The sequence below is a fragment of the Taeniopygia guttata genome, chromosome 1A (assembly GCF_048771995.1).
Source record: "Taeniopygia guttata chromosome 1A, bTaeGut7.mat, whole genome shotgun sequence".
Lineage (NCBI taxonomy): Eukaryota > Metazoa > Chordata > Aves > Passeriformes > Estrildidae > Taeniopygia > Taeniopygia guttata.
The window spans coordinates 15,611,222-15,630,655 of record NC_133025.1 but is presented as its reverse complement, the minus strand read 5'-3'; the positions used below and the strand labels follow the sequence as shown (position 1 = coordinate 15,630,655).

At 37.8% G+C, this 19,434-nt stretch overlaps 1 protein-coding gene across 2 annotated transcripts in view; it reads right to left on the bottom strand.

Moving 5' to 3' along the window:
- TBC1D22A (TBC1 domain family member 22A) overlaps positions 1–18,766 on the bottom strand; it is a 150,279-nt gene extending 131,513 nt beyond the window's left edge. Inside the window, exons 1-4 of one of the 2 annotated variants that reach the window (XM_002187308.7) lie at positions 18,580–18,766; positions 16,130–16,186; positions 14,088–14,428; positions 13,176–13,355 (exon numbers count right to left, since the gene is read on the bottom strand). In XM_002187308.7, the coding sequence (XP_002187344.5) occupies positions 13,176–13,355; positions 14,088–14,428; positions 16,130–16,186; positions 18,580–18,641 (640 nt within the window). In that variant the 5' untranslated portion in view covers positions 18,642–18,766. Of the gene's footprint in view, positions 1–13,175; positions 13,356–14,087; positions 14,429–16,129; positions 16,187–18,199; positions 18,460–18,579 lie in introns of those variants that run through there. The other variant, XM_072920292.1, reaches the window with a different exon arrangement.
- Positions 18,767–19,434: the final 668 nt, after the last annotated feature.

The following is a 19,434-nucleotide window of genomic DNA, read 5'->3' as shown; positions in this document are numbered from 1 at the left end:
GTAACAGGAGCCAATGCAATACCACACAAGTACAACGTAACTGGAATATATCAGTGTCAAAGAAGGGCCTATGATCCCCACTCTCGTAGGGCCCTGAATGAGATTATAAAGGTTACAAATGCACGTTTGTGGGAAGGGAGAAATGTTTGGGGATGTAACTATGCATTTGTGCAAGATGGGTTCCATGAGGCTTACCAACCACCCATGAAACTCATTCGGATTAGCCCTGAATGCTGTGACAAATGTTTAAGTAGATGTCCTGAATTTAGACTAAAACTAGAAGGATGTGCAATAAGAGGATACGATCTTGATTTTAATATCACTCAAGTGTGTATTGAATATCACAAGAACAGAACTAGAACTACCCCTCCAATACACAAGAAAGCTATTACTACCCCACAGCCACTTATCCCAGAAGTAGAAGAGCAGCCTATAGCTCCTACGATTACTAAAATTGGGCCGTATGCTATTAAGAAAACGGGAATCCAAAGACTGCTGGTAAATCCGGAATGGTCTCTGAAGCGAGTAGAAATGGGAATACAGGTAAATGCTTCAGATGTCCGGCCAGAGTGCGCCCCATTTCTCAGAAATCCTTTCATGGATTGGGCCACCTGGCTTCAAAAACAAATGCCCTCCAACTTTAAGAATAAAAGAGATCTCACTGGGCTGCTAGGGACTGGACTAGGAGTGCTAAATACCATAGATTCAGAAGTACTGATGAATAAACTAACAACAGTAGGGAACGACTTAGTTAAATTACAGCAACCTTTGCAATCTTCCCTACTAGCACTGGGTGACAACCATTGGAAGTTATCCAAAGTATTACCAGAATGGGAGAATACTGAAGAGCGAGACCATAAATTAATAATTAATGCATTAGGCACAGCTAGCGAAAATGTTTCACTAGCTCTTGGGTGTACCCAAGCACAACTATGGATGCAGTCAGTAGCTGCTGCAGTGATCAGAGAAGGCGGGGAGAGAATATTCCCTGCTGAACTCCGTAAAATTGTTTGGGATAGTGCATCTGATATAGAAAGAGAACTACAAGCTTGGTGGACTTTGGTCAATTTCACTTATAACCCTATGACAAGTAAAGTAACAGCCTTTGTCTTAACAATACATAATGCATCAGTGAGCTTAATACATCCTATAGTGCCCCTAGGATTAAACCATGAGGGGACTGTGTTATATCCTTCTGAACATAGAACATGGGCGCGAGAAATCAGAGGAAAGTGGCAAACCATCAATCTAGAGCCCTGTTCTATGAGGAGACAACTTGGGTACATATGTGAGGGGACATTAGAAAGTAATAAAGATACATGTTTAGATACGGACCAAAGCATTTGCCACTTTGAAACGCATTCAGGTAACCGAACAACTTTGCTTGTATATGTAGGACAGGGTTGTGTCTGTCTCAGAACAGCATGCCCCACCATAATGATAGACAATCTAAGCATGAATGAGACTCAGTTCAATTTATGTGTCTGTAACTTTGTTAAAATTGAGGGATGTGACTTCTCATATCAGGCACCTGTAGTATCACACCAGTATATAAAAGCCAATTTAATCACTGTACAAGAGATAGTGCCCGTGCCCATAGGAATGAATTTGACTTTAGTTGCTCAATTGTTAGAACATCAAGAACTGAGAGAAATTTTAAAAGAGATTAGAGACGCAGGGAAAAAGACTTTAATTACTATACACCATGACACAGAAACCATCAAAGGAGTTTTTAAACGATTTGAAGAACATTTGTCTCATCATTGGTGGGATGTGCTTTTTGGATGGTCACCAACAGCAACCGGCATACTTAATACTTTAATTCATCCTATTATTGTGTTGCTTATTTTAGTTAGTATAAGCTTGATTTTGTCTGTTGTAATACTTGTTTGGAATTGGAAAATGATACGACGAATGACAGCCCTAACTTCACTATCAAAAGCATATGGCTTAGTTTTGAAAGAAACTAGACACATGTCTTGGGCAGATGAAGAAAGGTCTATATATTGAGTAAAAGAATTTACTCATTCCAAAGAAGAAGTGGGGAATGAAACGTAAACTTTAAGGCATTTAGAGATTTTGAGGAGTTAAGATTTTAGCTAGAAATAAGCCTTACTAGAGTTAATTAAAATAAGAATAATAAATGAGTAGGCCTTGATGAAGTTAGGAGTTAGTAGTTAACTAATAATTAATTGCTTGTCAGCACAATGTTTGGTTAGCTGGGTTTATAATGAAGAATATAGAAACTGATAAATAGCTTTTAGGAACATAAGACAATTGTGGGCCTCCTCTGTTCTGAAACCAATTGAAGACAAGGAATGGGAGTTCTACCAAGAGTTCATTTGTCACATTTGCATTGAAAAGGTAGAAAGGTCAGAACGAGGAAGACTTCATTTACTTCCTCATTTTGGGACCCCTCCCCATAAAAGGGACCACCGACCCATTTCAAGGGACAAACTACGCATGCTTAATAGCTTTTGGAGTGATTAGCATACGAAGCGGGGAATGGGATGTACCAAAGTTATGAATATGCATTTGTATTTTATATATTCAATACTTGTATGGATAAAAAGACTCTGTAATCACCTGGAAGGTGCGGTGTGTATTTGGGAGCTATCCCGCACGCTGCCCGGCGTCGAATAAACATACACTTTCTAACTTTAAACTGTTAGAGAGTTTTTGTCCGTCACAGTTGGATATCGATACTAGATCAATATCCATATTTCTTTAATAAATCATTAACTACATGTGCATTTTATTAGACAAACACAACTAAATTTTACAGCAAGTGTCTCTTTTACAGTCTTTAAGATGGGCTTTATTCTTACAAATAACTCAACAGGAGAGTTCCTAAAAATCAAATAACAACACGTAATTGAAATACTCACATTCCAGTTCTCAGGTTACCATGATACACTAGAGAATTAAACTAAAAAAAAAAAAAAAAAAAAAAAGTGACGTGATTTGAGATAGCCAGCATAGCTGACCAGAACAAGTCCTGCCTGAGCAGCATTTTGGCCTTCTACAATGGAGTGACTAATCAGTGGACAAGGAAAGGCTTTACAGGTGTCATCTATTTAGACTTCTGTAAAGCCTTTGATATGGTACTCCACAAAACCCTTCTCTTTATTGGAGACAGAAGTGGATTTGATGGGTAGACTCTTTGGTGAATGAAGAACTGCTTGAATTACTACATCCAGGGAGTAATGGTCAGTGGTTCCATGTCATGATGGAGATCAGTGATGAGCAGTGTCCCTCAGGAATTCACACTGAGCCCAGTATTATTCTGTGTTGGTGACAGATACTGTGAGATAAAGTGTACCCTCAGCAAATTAGCAGATAACACTGAGCTGAGTGGTTTGGGTGACACACCTGAGAGCTGGGATGACATTCAGAGGTTTTTGGACAAGTTGGAGAAGTAGGATCATGGGAATGTCATCAGGTTTAACAAGAACAAGTGAAAGGTCCTGCACCTGGGTTGGGGCAACCGACCAGTATCAATACAGGCCAGGGGATGGAGGGATTAGGGCAATAAATGTGGGAGAAGGACTAGCAGGCACTAGTGGATGACAGGCTGGACAAATGAAAAAGCCAAACATGTCCTGGGCTATACCAAAAGGACCATGGCCAGCAGGTCAAGGGAGGTAATTCTCCCCCCTCTACTACACTTTGGTGAGATCTCTAGGTGGGCATGAAGTGCTGCATCCAGCTCTAGAGTCCTCAGTAAGACAAGACATGAACCTTTTGGAGTGAGTCCAGAAGGCCATGAAGATGATCAGAGGGCTGTAATGCCAAACAGGTTTTTGGGTTTTATACATTTTCCATACATTTGTAGACTACTATTACATAGTTATATAGCTCCTTAACTAACTATAGTACTTTTCCTATCCTATTACCTCAATTTTAGAATAATAAGCTAATCTTCCTGTAATCTTATTTAGTCTTGCCTCTATAGTGAACCACTATTTTTTCACTATATATTGTAGACATAATAAATGTGGGGTTAGAAGCTAGAGGCACCTTCAGTGGGGGGCAGAACCAAAAGGGGCGATTACTTAATTAACTGTTCCTCTAAGTGGATGGTTTCTGTTAAGTATGCTAATTTGTTAAACTAATAAAATTGTCACACTGTATTATGTGTGTATCTTGCCATATTTGCACCATGAAGAACTTTCATTAAAGAAACCACTTTTTATCATCTTAATACTGTTTGGCTTGTGGCATCAGGCATCAGCTGGACCACCTCTCCTAAAAGTACAGGCTGAAAGAGTTGGAGTTGTTCAGCCTGGAAAAGAAGAGGCTCTGGGCAGACATTGCTGTGGCCTTTAATACTTAAAGAGAGCTTATAAGAAAACGGGGACAGATTTTTTTTTTTTTTTGTCAGAGTCTGTTTTGATATGACAAGGGGTTTTAATCTGAAAAAGAGTGGCTTCAAACTAGATAGAAGGAAGAAATTTTCTACAGTGAAGATGGTGAAGCACTGGAACAGGTTGCCCAGAGAAGGCATGAATGTCCCATCTCTGGGTGAGGGTCTCTGACAAACCCAATCTAGTCGAATATGTCCCTGCTAATTACAGAGGTGTTGAATTAGACAACTTAAAGGTCCCTTCCAACCCAAACTATTTTATGAACTTGGTATTTTAATTAATTACTAAACTATTTGTCATTGGCTGAAACCTTACATTCTCCCTAGTCAAAGCATAACTTCAGTGAATTTTCATTAGAGCAACTCCTTCCCCTTGTAGATTGCCCAAGGAATTATCCTAGTTTTGAGTCACCTAGCATATTCCCAAGCACAGACTTTATACAAGCGAGTTTTAATAGCACCTACAAATCAAATACACATTTTCAATCAAGATAGTACTGCCAAAATATTCTTGCCTCAATGCAATTAATATTTTTCTAAACTTCCAGAACAATTATTTTGAAAATGAGCACTTATAAACATTCTAATTACAGACACAATCACTTCCTACAAATGTGAGCAAAGAACCAGCTGAAATTAGGCAGATCCAAAAACATTATCTATAAAACCCTGTCTGTGAACTCTGTCCCAAACTAAAAGAATACTTTCTGAAGAAAGAGTTTAAACCCCAATTGTTACTCTGTTTTTCAGCTGCCTCATTATTTGACATAATTCTGTGACAAATGGGTATGAATGAATTTATAAAACCCCATAGATTTTAGATGAAAAGTATCTCAGTTTGCTCACACTAGTCAACTACCACTTCTGATTAGGAAACAGCAGTTACTTTTCACAGCAATGTTGCTTTAGGATATCTTATTATGAAGATCTATGTGCTATGAAAATGCTTCAAATTAATATGATTAATTTAATTTTGGAAAAATTTTGTTTTATCTGGCTTACTACAATACATTTACAGATACATTTCCTCTCTCAGAGAAAGAAAAAGTTTAAAGCAATTGTTTTGACAGAAATCTTAGGACTATCCTTTTACTGCATTTAGATTTAAAGACTTCTCATATTCTATAAATATTTCATGGGGAATTTTACAAAGAAAACATGCCATTAGTTTGCCAGCTTTCAACTGTACAAGCAATTACTGGAGTTATTACCCACTACACCTAAAACACATGAGGGCAAACAACCAAGTCTACAAGTATTTTTCTTGGAACTACAAGCTACTCATTCTACCTAATACAAATATATAAAAAATAAGAAATATTAAAGGAGTGCAAATTTTCTCTGTATGTATTATTCATTTTTGATACAGCTGTTACTTCATTGAGATTACTATAAATGGCTACATGAAGTGATGGCCTGCATGAGCAACTCCATGATAGATATGATAAACTAGATTTACATGTTTTATGTTCCTACAACATAAATTCCTTGGATATTTTAACTATACAAACCTGGAAAATTCTTTCAAAAGCATAGATACACAGAACTGCAGCTCCCCCAACAGCATGTTATAATACAGGCAGTACATATAGAAAATAACTTTAATACAGGGCTTGTTATTACTATGGCAACCACAGCAACTGGTTTTCAAAATGAATAATAGCTCTGTTAGGCACTTCATTAATTTTTTTTTTTTTTTAATCAAACACTGCCCTTAATCTTCTCAATGGAACAAGAGTTATTCTAAATGCTGCAGAAACAGGAAATAAAGTCCAATCCACCTTTGTAAATACAGGGTAAGATCCTTTTCAGAGCCTTTGCTAGAAAAGAGTAGGAAAGTACATCTTGTCTGCTACTTCACATAAAAAGTCAGAAGCAGAAGCAGATGAGGTTGGTGTTACAAGGCACAAGAAAGCAAGTGATTAGGAAAACTAAGGCAAAAAGATTATTGAAATTGCTAAGACCGGCAACACGTGAAACCTGTGAGGGAAATGATGATAAGTAATGGAGAACAACCATGCCAGCAGCAGATGATGTTTTTCATAGTTCTCGCAAAACACACAATTTCTGTGCCTCATCAACTGGTTTTATTTTTACACTTTCTACAGTTTTACAAGTTTTTAACTTTTCATGTACAACTAAGGGAAAGCCTATTAAACCTTATTCTGAATGTTTAAAAAAAAAAGCAGCTCTTACTGATTTAATTATGAATCTTTACTTCTGTGGTTGCACTGGAAGTATTTCACTTTAGCTTTACTTTAGGTCTATTATATCAAATCCCTGTCTAAGGTTAGCCCTTAACCTCTAATCCATGTAAGTTTTTCTCAGTTAACTGCAAACATATATTACATCCAGAGCAGCTGTCCATTGTGGCTAAAAGACACATGTAAGAACACCTAACCAATAATCTGCAACAGGGAGGCAGCATAGCATAGACATACACAGTAAAACTTGCTGCCCTGTGTTTACCTTCCCAAACAAGTTTTATGTACTTCTTCCAGTTCTGGGCATGTTGCTTATGAAGAAATAATGACTTACATTCCAACTTTGTTAACAGTGAAAGAGATGCTGGCAAGAAAACCTAAAGGATTAATTATACTTCTTTGAGCCTTCATAAACTGATTTACAATATGTACATTGCTAATATTGATGTTCAAAAGGTTCAGGACACAGAGCATGTTCAGAGTTCTCATTGGGGACACTCCTGGTAAGCCCCTCTCGCGCTACAAAGTCTGCAAGACGTCATGGGAAGAGGCAAAGTTGCTCCCTCAGTCTGTGACTCCAAGAGAGAACACTGAACCTCTAACCCATCTATTTTACTGGATAATACAGATTTCACAAAGTGTAAGTTCAGCTTTCATTATACTCTCAGGTAAGGAAGGGAGGTGGCACATCAAAAACAAACAAAACACAAAAACTACAAGAACACTTCATCATGTAGTACTTCTCTTTTTCCCAGTTCATCCAGACTAAAATATCCCTCTTTGCTGTATTGTTCACCACATGGTTCCAACTCACTGACTGTTTTTGAACACCTGATCAAAAATCAATGCAATGATCTCCTAAAAATTCTGCTAAAACTTTTACAGACACAAAACCCCCTTTTTAATTAATCAATCTTGAAATCTGGAGTAGAATGCTAACTCTTTTTCTTTTTTGATGGTCAGTTAGTTCTAACTACCAAGGCAATTTTGCATGTACACAGAAATTTAAATGATAATTTAGTGATTTTTTTTTAACAGTAACACTTTCACATCAGCTGAACTTCAGGGTCCCACTGTAATGCTCTACATCCAAATCACTTGGAAAAAGACATAGTACAGAACTTGACTCTGTTAATGGAGCCATAATCATAACGTGGGAGTTTTAAGGACTGTGTCAAGAGCACACTTCCTTTTTAACCTGATTTTAACCTGAAATGTTCTCTGTGGACATCCATACAAAAAGAAACAGCTTTGTCTCTAAGCTAGTCTGATACTAACAAAAATCACATAGATCTTCTATTTAAAGGCAAGAAGTCCAGAACCACAGAACTAGGCTCATCTGTGTAGTTCACAACACCTCTTATCCATTTATTAATTTGAGTCATACTTGAGTACCAAAACTCTTGACCAAAAAAAAAAAAAAAAAAAAAGGGGAAAACTTATGTTACAGGCTCCTTTTCCAGAACTGAAAAAAGGGAAACATTATCTTGTTTGTTAATAGTAGCTGCAGCTGTTCAGTCTTACTCTTTTTTTTCCCCCCTCAATAAAAACTTAATTCAATGATAGGTGGCATTTGGAACACATAAGAGTAAGGAGTCGTCACTCAAGTCAAAATTAACAAATGCTTGTTAAAAGATAACAATATTAACATACCACTAAACTAAAGTTCTTCTGTAAAGCCTTTGAAACAGTCCCCCACAACATCCTTGCCCCTAAAACTGGACAGATTTGTTTGAGGGATTTGTTGAGGGCTGTTAGATATGGACATTCAGCCAGTTCCTTAGCCAAAGAGCTACAGTCAATAGCTCAGCTCCAAGTGGAAGCCAGTAACGAGTGGTGTCCCACAAAGGTCTGCACTGGGGCCAATACCATTTCGTATCTTCCTCAATGACAGTGACAGAGGGACCGAGTGCACACTCAGTTAGGAGGCAGATGACACCAAGCTGTGACACAGTGGATTTGCTGGAAGGAGCACGTCCCATCCAGGGAGACTTGGACAGGCTTAAGAGGTGGGCTTAGGCAACCCCCATGAAGTTCTACAAGGGCAAGGGTAAGGTCCTGCACCCAAACTGGAGCAATCACTAGAATCAGCACACAACTGGAACTACTATGTCAATCTAGAATCTTAACAAAGGAAGAGAAATGCATCCTGAAGAAACAAACTATGCAGACTCTTCTCAAAATTGTTTCAAGAATCTATTATTATCTAGTTATAATGAAAAATCATAAATTGAAATATTCCACTAGAGCAGTAATCAGAATAAATGCTTACTAGGAAAATACAAGTTATGAGACCAATCCACAGAAAACAGGAAGACAAAATACTAATCCTGCAAACAAGTAATTGAAAAAGGAATAAATAATGGATATTTAGCATTTATTCCTTTCAGAAGACTGAATTAATAAAAAAGATGTTACAAAGTCTACTGGTACAATACTGCCTGGTTAATAATCCTTTTTTATTAGCTAAATAAGAAAGCAAGTTTTGTAGATAAAAAGCTAACTAGAACAGAACAAGAATCAGAGATGGCACATCACACAAAGCAGCAGTAGGACACATGTAAACTTTATATCAACAAACTGAAAGAAGAATAGGCATTCGCAAGATCAACTACAAGTAATTCACAGCTGCACGGGGCATTAAAATTTTAAATGACATGGATGTACTAGGAGCACAGAGATAAATCACTGTGTAGCTTAGTACAGATAAATTAATGAAGCTGGGAACAAAATTAATCAAGTTCATTTCAATTAATGCATTTTGTAAAGTTATTGAAACTTTTCAATAGCACCAGTTTGGCAAGCAATTTCATAGGACATAACAGACTGCTGTTACAGAATACTAGATTTATGAGCCATAAGTGAAAGAAAAGGTAATTACTATGTTAGATCAGGTTTAATATAAATCTACAATGGATGTGACCATGAATAGGAAAATCCTATTTCAAGTTGCTGCAACAATATAGAAGACCACTGTGATAGGAAAAAGAAACATCTAACATGTTTTCTTTCTGAATTTAATCTCTAGAGAACCACTCGTGAATTCTTTTATTATAGCACACAGAGGCAACCAGCTATTGTTATGAAATAATATGAGATTACAGCATTTTAACTCCTGTAAAATTATGTAATTAGTTTTTGCCACCATCAGATACATCAAAATTTCAGCTAGTCTTTAAAAGTTCTGTAAGACTTCACAACATTATCTACTATTTCCACAGCAAAAGACTAGCTAAGAGACAGCACCCAACTCAGCAACTTGTAGTACTCTCTGAAAAGGTTTATTTTTTGAAATTTGGCCAGAAGAAGGAAGAAAAATAGATGAGTTTTTTTAAAAGTACAATGGAAAGTGCTCTTGAATGTGTACAGCAGCTGCAGTAAATCTAAGATGGGAATACTTCACAATTTGCATGGGTGCTTTTACAGGACCTTCTATTATTTTTATCAAGGTAGTATGCTAAAACTTCAACATATTTTATTCAGCTTGGGATTTGTTGTGACTAAGTAGGAAAAAAGTGACCCTAACATGCGAAACAATTTTAAAACTTAAGAAATTAGTTGGTTTGACTCTGAAATAATACATGTGTTATGTTGCATAACAGTAGCATTACAATGTTTTGAAGCTTTATTAAATCAAGAGAACACACCACACCAAGTTTACCATTGGCTGTTATTTTACTTAAATAAACATGTTTCTTACATCCAATTACATACTTATTAGCCATATATGTGTAAAAAAAAAACAGAAAAATAGTTGATTTTAAGATAAAGGAATTAAGGAAATGCTTTAATCAGCTAATTTTTAAATTTATATTAGTAACCCATCATACATCTGCTGTGCTGAAGTTGCAAGTATGCAATAAATTGTTTGTTTCCTTGTCAGATTTTATCAACATTGCTTACATTGTGTTTGCACAGTAAAAAGCTCCTTAAAACATTTTACAAGATTACTAAAAAACACAAATTTAATAAAAAGAATTAAACTTTAACTGGAAACCTGACAGACATAGCAGTACTGTTCCTCTAATATGTACAAAGTGGTCTGTGAAAGAAGAAAAATTTCTTCCCAGAAATACTCCCCTCACACTGCTTTCTTGAAGTTCTGTTCCCTCCTCTTAAAGCAAGCAAATGTTTGCAACAATTCTGCAAGCCCATCTTCACTTAGTAATACAAGGTCCATTACAAGGAAAGACAAGACCTGAAATTCAGTAAGTCTACAGCAAACTGACTGCAAGTCAAGCATAAACACAGGTTGATTGCACAAAACTACTGTGAATTATTCCTGCTGAATAACCTGGCATGCACGACCAGGAGTGGGAAGCTATGTAGTCAAATAGACCTTACAGTCTACTCCTCAGCTGTATCCTGAACTCTGCTATCCTACCAACAGACCCACTCTGCTTCCTGAACCTGCACCCATGCACCTCACCACAATCTAATTAACAGGGGCAGTCCTCAAGTCCCCATCCAACCACACTGCTTCTTACAAGAGGCTCCTTCTACCAGCCCTCATTTCGTCCAGTTACTAAGCCCACCTTTCCTGAAGCTACTGCCTATTTCCACAAGTTCAAAGTAGCCAGCCTATAGACCAAACCCAACTCCAAAATCTGTTAGTGGTTTCCAATGACTAAAGTAATCTTCACTTCCAAATTTATAAACATAATTCATCTTTTTGAGATTTTTCTTGTGAAGGAAGACACTCTTTCACACCTCTAGCTGTAATGCACAACTAAAATTGCATTTTACACTGTCTTTATAGGATAATGATTATTCAAGTGTGACTGAAAGGATTTCAAGGTCATTTGCATTACTTTGTATTCATAGTCAATGTTGATTTATCTCATTATTATAGGAGAATATGTGCATGACATGGCTACAGTTCCACAAATTAACTTACTTTTATTTTGCTTTGAAAGGACTTGTTACATAACCTATTTCAACAATATGCAAAACTAGACCAAGAAAACAAACAATAGAAATACTTTACTTCTGTACTTCTACTTCCAAGCAAAACCAAGCCCAGAAATGAAGAGAAATATTTACAAAAATGTCTCCATGTCTTACTAATTTAATTCATTGTGACAAACAAAGCCCAACTATTTGTGGCTCTAATACAAAAGAGACTCACACAAATCACATCACCCCCCACACACAAAGACAGAATAAGCTGTCTGTAACAGAACAGCCACCTATCCCTATATTACTCACCACAAATTTTAGCTTGGAGCCTAGTGCCTAGTTCAATAAAAGTTCAATAGGAAAAAATATATATAGTTTGTTTAAATAGCATTGATTAAGTTCACCACAGATAGGGTGAGTGCACTCCTAATAAGAGTGGAAATTTTCTTCCAAAATTATTTCACTTTAATCCATAAATCTGATTTACTGGTAAAGTATTCTAAATTAATTAGACAGCAAAAGTGAAATGAATAGGTTTGAACTGAATTCTTTCCTCTGATTTTGCAACCTTATGTAACAAAGATTTCTACTATCACAACATTCTTAAGCTATGAGTTTTCATGTCAGTCACAATCACAAAGGTCATAACATCTGTTAGATCAAAGGGCTAAAAAGCAATATTTGATTACCATTTTTAAGTTTATGTTTTAACACCTCCCTTTATTTACAGTTGCATTTCAAAAGAATGTCCTATAACTCACTGAATGTTCAAACTCGTGCAGTTACTATAGTTTCCATAATTGTACTTTCCCAGCATCAATCTGACAATAAGACACAGCATGGGAAAAAAAAATAAAAGCTACACCTTGGACTGTATTATATTGAAGAAGCCTCATGACAATGACCAGGCAGGAAAGCATCACTTCAAGAACTGCAAACACGCAATTTCTAATTCTTTCTGTAAGTTTCCTGGAGATATCTTCCAGAATGGTCTACCTCAAAGACATTTTCTTTATTCATTATTTTACACTCAACTCCTAATCACCAAGTTCTCCAAATGGAGTGTACTAATCCTGCTTCAGATTTTCACTTGGGATACAAAGCCATTTGATTCTGTGATACCCTCTTGGCACTTGTATTGACTATTCAGCAGCTAAAATCCAGTAAACAAAGGGAACAGTCAAGTTATCTGACAATACATTTGTTTTCCCATTGACTTGTTGTCAGCATTCACAGATGAGACACAGAACTACTGTATCAGCCTGTGAACATGAAGAAGGCTCATGGAGCAGACAAGCAGTAATACTTATATGTCTCGTCGTTTTTCACTCCTATTTATTTCCAAGCATGAAAATCACACTTATATACCAAGCTGTTCCATTATCAGGCAAAACCAATAAACACAGTAAATTATACTTTGTGGTTTTTTTCTACAGAGATTAGTCCGGTCAGAAGAAGTAATCTGAGAAAGAACAAGAACCCATCAAACACCCTACATATATTAGTAGGATGTATGCAAATCACTTATTAAAAGCAGGAGTACTACAAACTTTCAACTTTATTCTTTCTTTTGTAAGATCAATTTTCAATGTTGAAAGGATTAGATCCTAACCAAACCATATGGCAGGACAGTACATCAAACAGGAAAATTCTATAGTTTAAGAATAATTTAGATGTAATTCATAGATTCCAGGAGAAACACTCACCAAGATCTGTATTTGGGCCAGCAAGTAGCTGCTTAAATTTGTCTAGTCGAGACGCTTCTCTCTCAGTTAATGCAGGAGTGACTGAGGTGCTGTAGTCTGCCATTCCACTTGTCAAGGGAGGTGTGGAAGTTTGTGGAAGTGACTGTGATCTCTGCATGGAAGAATTTTCACTAGCATTATCTGAAGGGAAAAAGAAGTACAGCAGTTAGCCTCAGCTAGTGAGAAGGCTACTAATCAGTTGCTTATAATTTGTAAATTTAGAACAGAATTCTGTTTTTGAAAAACGCAAACTCAAGGATACTAGAAGGTTGGACCTTAAATTACTTGGATTTAGCAGAAGAAGCATGTGTCTTCAAAGCAGTATTCCACAATTAAAATACATCAATAAGAGATCATATTAATGGCAAGGCTCATGGATTTCTAAAATTTGTGTTACTAAAAGCTGTTTTCATTCTCCCTTACATTCTAAAAAAAAAAATAAAGAAAGCAAATTAAAAAAAAAACACAGAAATCTTGAAATTATTGCAATTGAAAGCTTATATAAAACCATGAAAAAGACCACATGAGGGTGAATATCCCAGTCCACCTGCATGATTTTCTCCAGCTTTTCAACATATTTTAATTATATTTTAATTACAATTTATAATTTTTCACAATAGTGAAAAACAAAAAATAGAGAAAACAAAAACAAATAGTGAAAATAAAACAAGTTTAGTTATTCTTCCCTCACACACATTCATTACAATTTGGTAAAGCATTTATTTGAGTCTTCCTCTCAAATAAATCACTAGTGATAAACAGTATTTTCCTGCAATATTAATGAAGGGTTGGAAAGGGTTTACTGTCTTACAGGGGCAAATATGGTAGCTCTCATCCTTTAACTTCCAACATCTTTTCCACTTTTCAACATACCTAATGAACTTGATGTATGACCTTCACTGACTGATTTAACAAGCCTATTATCACCACATGCCATGGAAGTCAGCTGTGCAAATTCCTCTTGTTTTTCTTCCAGTAGATGTTCTTCCTGAAATTTATGCTGTTCTTGTAGCTTGCTGTGATTCTGAATTACTTTGTGAGCTGTTTCCATGACCACATCTGTATTTAAGTTTTCAGCAGCTATTGCTAAGAGTTCATCATCATCATCTCCAAGATCCCAAGCATCACTTGTGTTACTTTCAAATTCTTGGAAGGTGCTGACTTTCTTCAATTTCACTGGAGTTGTAGGTGGTTTTGAACCTGGTTTTATCAAGCTGTTCAAAAACAAACACTATTTAGAAAACTAGTAAAGAAGCAAAACAGTTTGGGCAGGACTAAACCCCAAAAGTTCATAGTTCACACTACACAGGCTGCAAATATTTATCTCTCTCCACTCATGTTGCCACTACATCCACCCACAGTAACATACAGCTGAAGAAATCTGAGAACAAGGGCTGTAAAAACTGACAATTAGTTGCTTTGAATAGAAGCTAAGCAAATCTTTCCTTCCCTTTCTTAAGAAAACAAAACCCAAAAAAAAAAAAAAAAAAAAAAAAAAAAAAAAAAAAGCCCAACCACAAAATCACATGAAAGGATTGCTACTAGAATAGCCTATAAAATAGGGCACACTGCACTGCTCTGGCTTCATCCATTTCTGTAGATTTCAGCCCTTTCAACGCAATTGCTGTGTAACAGCACAGGAGCTGCAATCAAGCCATGGTCTACTCCTAAGTTGTCATAAGCAATCATGCAATGCAATCCCTGTCATAAACAAACCAAGTCTCACCTTAAAACTCAGTAAATTCCTCCCCATCAGGGATGCCAGCATGGATTTCCTTCAGAACTTTGCTCTTCTCAGAGCAAAGATATATCTTCTAATTACTAGTCTAAGTGGACCCTGCTCAGCTCCCAACCTTTTGCCCCTCTGTCAACACGCAGTACAAGATATGAACCAAGTATCCCTCCCTAGCCTGGAACTTGGTCTCACTTACAGCAAGGCAGAGCAATCACATCTCCCTTCAGAAGTGAACTGAATAAGGTATAAAGTTGAGAGGGTTTCTTAGTCTGTTCCCGAAAAAATGAAGAAGTTACTGCCATTAATTTAATTGTGCTTTCACAGAATGGGGACAATGGGAAGAGGTCACCAAGGGTCAGCTGGCCCAAACTCCCTGCTCAAGGAGGGACACCTTGCACAGAATTGCATCAAGATGTTTCTTGAGTTCATTTCTGACCTCCCTGTCTCTCCACCTGGGCTATATTTTTTCTGTGAAGACAAGGCAGGCAGAACTGCAAATCAGAGAAAGTTCTTCCTCAGTTTTCATATAGTATCAGTTATAATGCTTCTGTTATGTCTTACAGGGAGTATCTTCCCTAACAAGTGTTACAACACTTACACTTTCACCTGCCTTGTCATCACAGTCTAAAACAGCCAGGTCTTTCTCTAGTTCTGTCACTTCAAGCAATAAACTTCCAGTTTTTGTTACTGGTCTCTATAGCGCCGTACTTTGAACTAATTAATCTCATTTATTTTATTTCCACGCTTAGGATGAAGGGTGTCTTTTCAATTTCAATTGCCTCCAACTCTGTATCATCCAAAACTTAACTAGAATGTTTACTTGTACTATCTGAAACCAGCCCTTGAAAAAATTTAGTAGAAGCATGACGTCCTTCCCACCAAATCCTTTTCTTTGTAACACTTTTTACTTTACTACAATTTCCCATATATAAGGCATTAAAAGTAAATAATAACAGTTGGCAATCTATGTTAGTTAAGATCTGAAAGTGCTGATTTGTTCCTGCAAATATGGTAACTATCAGGAAGTCACAAAGGAGAAGTCAAAATAGAGAAGTTAAGATTATGACAAAAATTGAAAAAGGAAGATTAAGAATAAACATTATAGACAACAGGGGGAAAAAAAAGAGAAGACAGAGGACACACAAAATACTTGGAACATTTAAATATTAAGTTAACTCACGTTCCGTGCAATAATGGGTCAAAAGGTGGATGCTGAGCTCCGTACACATGTTGAATACTAAAGGAAAACAAAAAGAGTTATCACAAAAATAGTAAATAATCGGAGAGTTTCTGTGTATTAAATTGTGTATTTGGAGAGTTTCTGTGCATTAAAACATTTCAGTTCTGTTTATTACTGACTAATAATAAACAGAACTGAAATGTTCCAACAGCTGTCTGTTTCAAAAACTAAAAATAATGAAGCTGCAATTGATATAAGAAGTATTTTAATAAAAATCATAGATTTGCTAAACAGGAACTCTGTGAGACCTAAGCTAAGGCTATTTTAGGCTATTTTATTTTTCTAACCAGGAATTAAAATAAGAAATAAGTTCGACTCTGCAGTAAAAATCTACAAAAATTCTCTTCTCGGATTTATCATTTCTTCATCTCTTGCAAAAAATTAGAAAGTCTCAAAGAAATATCTACAGAGATTTAATCTTCTACAAACCCTTGTCACCCAAAATCCAACCAGACAGTTCTTAACCATTATTAAAGTACAAGAATGCAAAGTTACAGAACAATACAAAAGGTGACAGGTTAGAGAATAAAACAGGAGTGTTAAAAGAATGCTTTGAAACAAGTTTCCAAAGACTCACTTATTCCCTAGCCTCTAACATTACAATATAGTATGTTATTGTGTGAAAACCAAAATTCTCTACAAACTAAAAGCTCACTACCTCCTAGTTATTTGGTATAAAACTATTTTGTAAGTTAAAAAATGCAACAGAAGACGCATCAAGACTTACATGTGGCTTTATATTAGAAATTATTACAACACAACTCTCTAATTGTAAAAGAAATAAATCATATGCAACATTAACAACTAGCCAAACCTGTAATAAAAATCACATAGAACAAACATGCCCTCCTGACATACCAAAAACAATCTCCATACCATAAGGATAAGTAAGTCCAACCTTAGTAAACCTGGGATAGAACCAAGCCAAAAAGACTCGGTTCAGACAAAACAGATTTTAAGAGAGGCTCAGACTTTCACAACAGCTGCAGCATTAACACCAGTGAAATTACCCTTGTGGTGACTGAAAATGGTGGTTTATCAAAACTCTTAATGATTTTTATGTAATTCCATAGAAATCAATTCCTCACCAGCCTTCCCAGAGCCATATGCCATTCTCTCCCTGCTCTATGCTCACGTGGGTCAGGTGTCACTGCCCATTTCCATGCACACAGAAGGTGCCTTTTCCATACACCACTCTGTGAATAACTGCAATGCAAATCCACTCAAACAGAAAGCAACAACAGTCCTTTCCATGCCATGAAAAAAAAAAAAACCACTAAAAATCAAAAGCACATTCTCCACAGTGTCCTTGTCTTTCCACAAGCCTGCAGTTGCCTGCAAATTAACTGCAACTATTTGTAGATCCTGTGAAAGGAAGGAAGGCCAGAAGTATTTCAACCTCAAGCGATTCAGCAAAGTTACAAAGAAAACGTATTAGAAGGACAACAGTTGGACTGAAAAAGTTAGTTTGTAACTAAAGAAACAAAACCACTCCCAGTTAGTGCTTATGGGTAACTGGAAATGCAAGAAGGTAAATGATGAGCAAGGCTACGTTGTTGAATTCAAGTAAAGGGCAAATAGAATACAGAGTTACTGTTCTCTGAGAGCCACAAGTGCACATCATTCTTACAACAAGAATATAGAAACCTGTACTGTGAGAACAATTCAAGAGTAAGACCAGAGAATGTTATTGTTAAATAATAATCTGAACATGTATTTCCACCCTGATGTAACAGTCAAAAGAGTTAACGGGACTTTGGGGATCTATTCCCTGGAAAATCTTGAATGGGAGAATGTGCCTGTAGCCCTTTGTATTGACACAACAATTGCTCTGCTGTTCACACTTCAGAAGAAAGTTGAGAAATTGACGCTGTTTTGAAATACGTAGCAGAAACTAAAACTAGAAAATACAGTTTCCTACAAAGTACTTCAAAAATACCATAACTTGTATCAAGTTTCAAAACATCCTAACTCGATCCTGCTGAGAGCTACAAACATTCTCCCACTCACGATTTCCCGGCGAACACATTCCCGGGATCACGTTCACTCCTTCACCCGCGATGTCAGGCTAGGAACGCACATTTCGATAATTATTTGACAACACCTTTCTGATACAAGTTATAACCATTATAGCCAACTCCAGCTGACCGCCGGCGATCTCCGCCTCACGGCTGGAGGCGCCCGGCGCTGGAAGCTCCGAGCGCCGAGCCACCAAGGGACCCGGGAGCGAGCGGGGCCCGCCGGACCCAGCCCCTGCGGCGGGACCGAGGGACCCGCGGGGCGGGGGCGGGACGCGGCGCCGGCTCACGGCGGGGCCGCACGGGCACAAACGCCCCCGACCCGGCGCCGTACAGGGGCCGGCCACACCGACCTCCCGCGGTTGCTCTCACCTGCCCGGCACCTTCGCGCCGCTCCGCTTCCAGAACTGCTTCCTGCCCCCGTCGCTCGCCATAGCGGCGTCACCTCATCCCCCTCCGCGCCCCTTCAGCCTTCACTCCCCGCCATTCCCGGCCACAGAAGCACCCCTGAGCGCCGCCATCTTGGGACCGGAAAACAACCTCCCGCCTTATTGGCTCCCCGAAGCTGCCCGGAAGTTTAAGCCAACCAGAAGTGAGGTTGCTGCCGGGTGGGCTCGGTGGGACCAATCGCAGCGAGGGGATGCCGGGGGCGGGCGGCCCTGCCCGGCCGTGCCGGGGCTGTTCCCGAGCCGTGCCCCGCCCGTGCCCCGCCCGAAGCGTTCCTGAGCTCAGGAATTGCCTCGCGGCTTCCCTGGTGTGGCCTTCTCAGACTTTAATCCTTTTTGATTGAACCGTACAGAGCAATTCCTCAGAGTGCTCCTTAGAAGTGCAAAACTTGCCTTGTAAAGTGATGGAGATATCAATAGTAATTGAATATCGTCGGGCATGGGTTTATAACAAAGTCTATCGCATTTTTTCTATTTTTATCTTTTTACATTTCCAATTATTTACCCAGTTAATAGTGGGGGGGGGGGGGTGTTGAGCGGGGGGACTTTAAGCTTTCTCTCTTTGAAAGTTCTCCACTCATTGTACCCACTTCATTCATGGCTTTGAGATGGTACAAGAATGACCGGGTTTATATGTACCTGTAGATTCCCAGCAATACATCACTTCACAAGGATGCATCACTTCTGCCAAGAAAATAAACATGGTTTTATGTTATTCTTTCAAGTATGGCTCCTGAAAAAACAGTGCCGTGTTACAGGATTTTTTGCTGCATCTCAATGC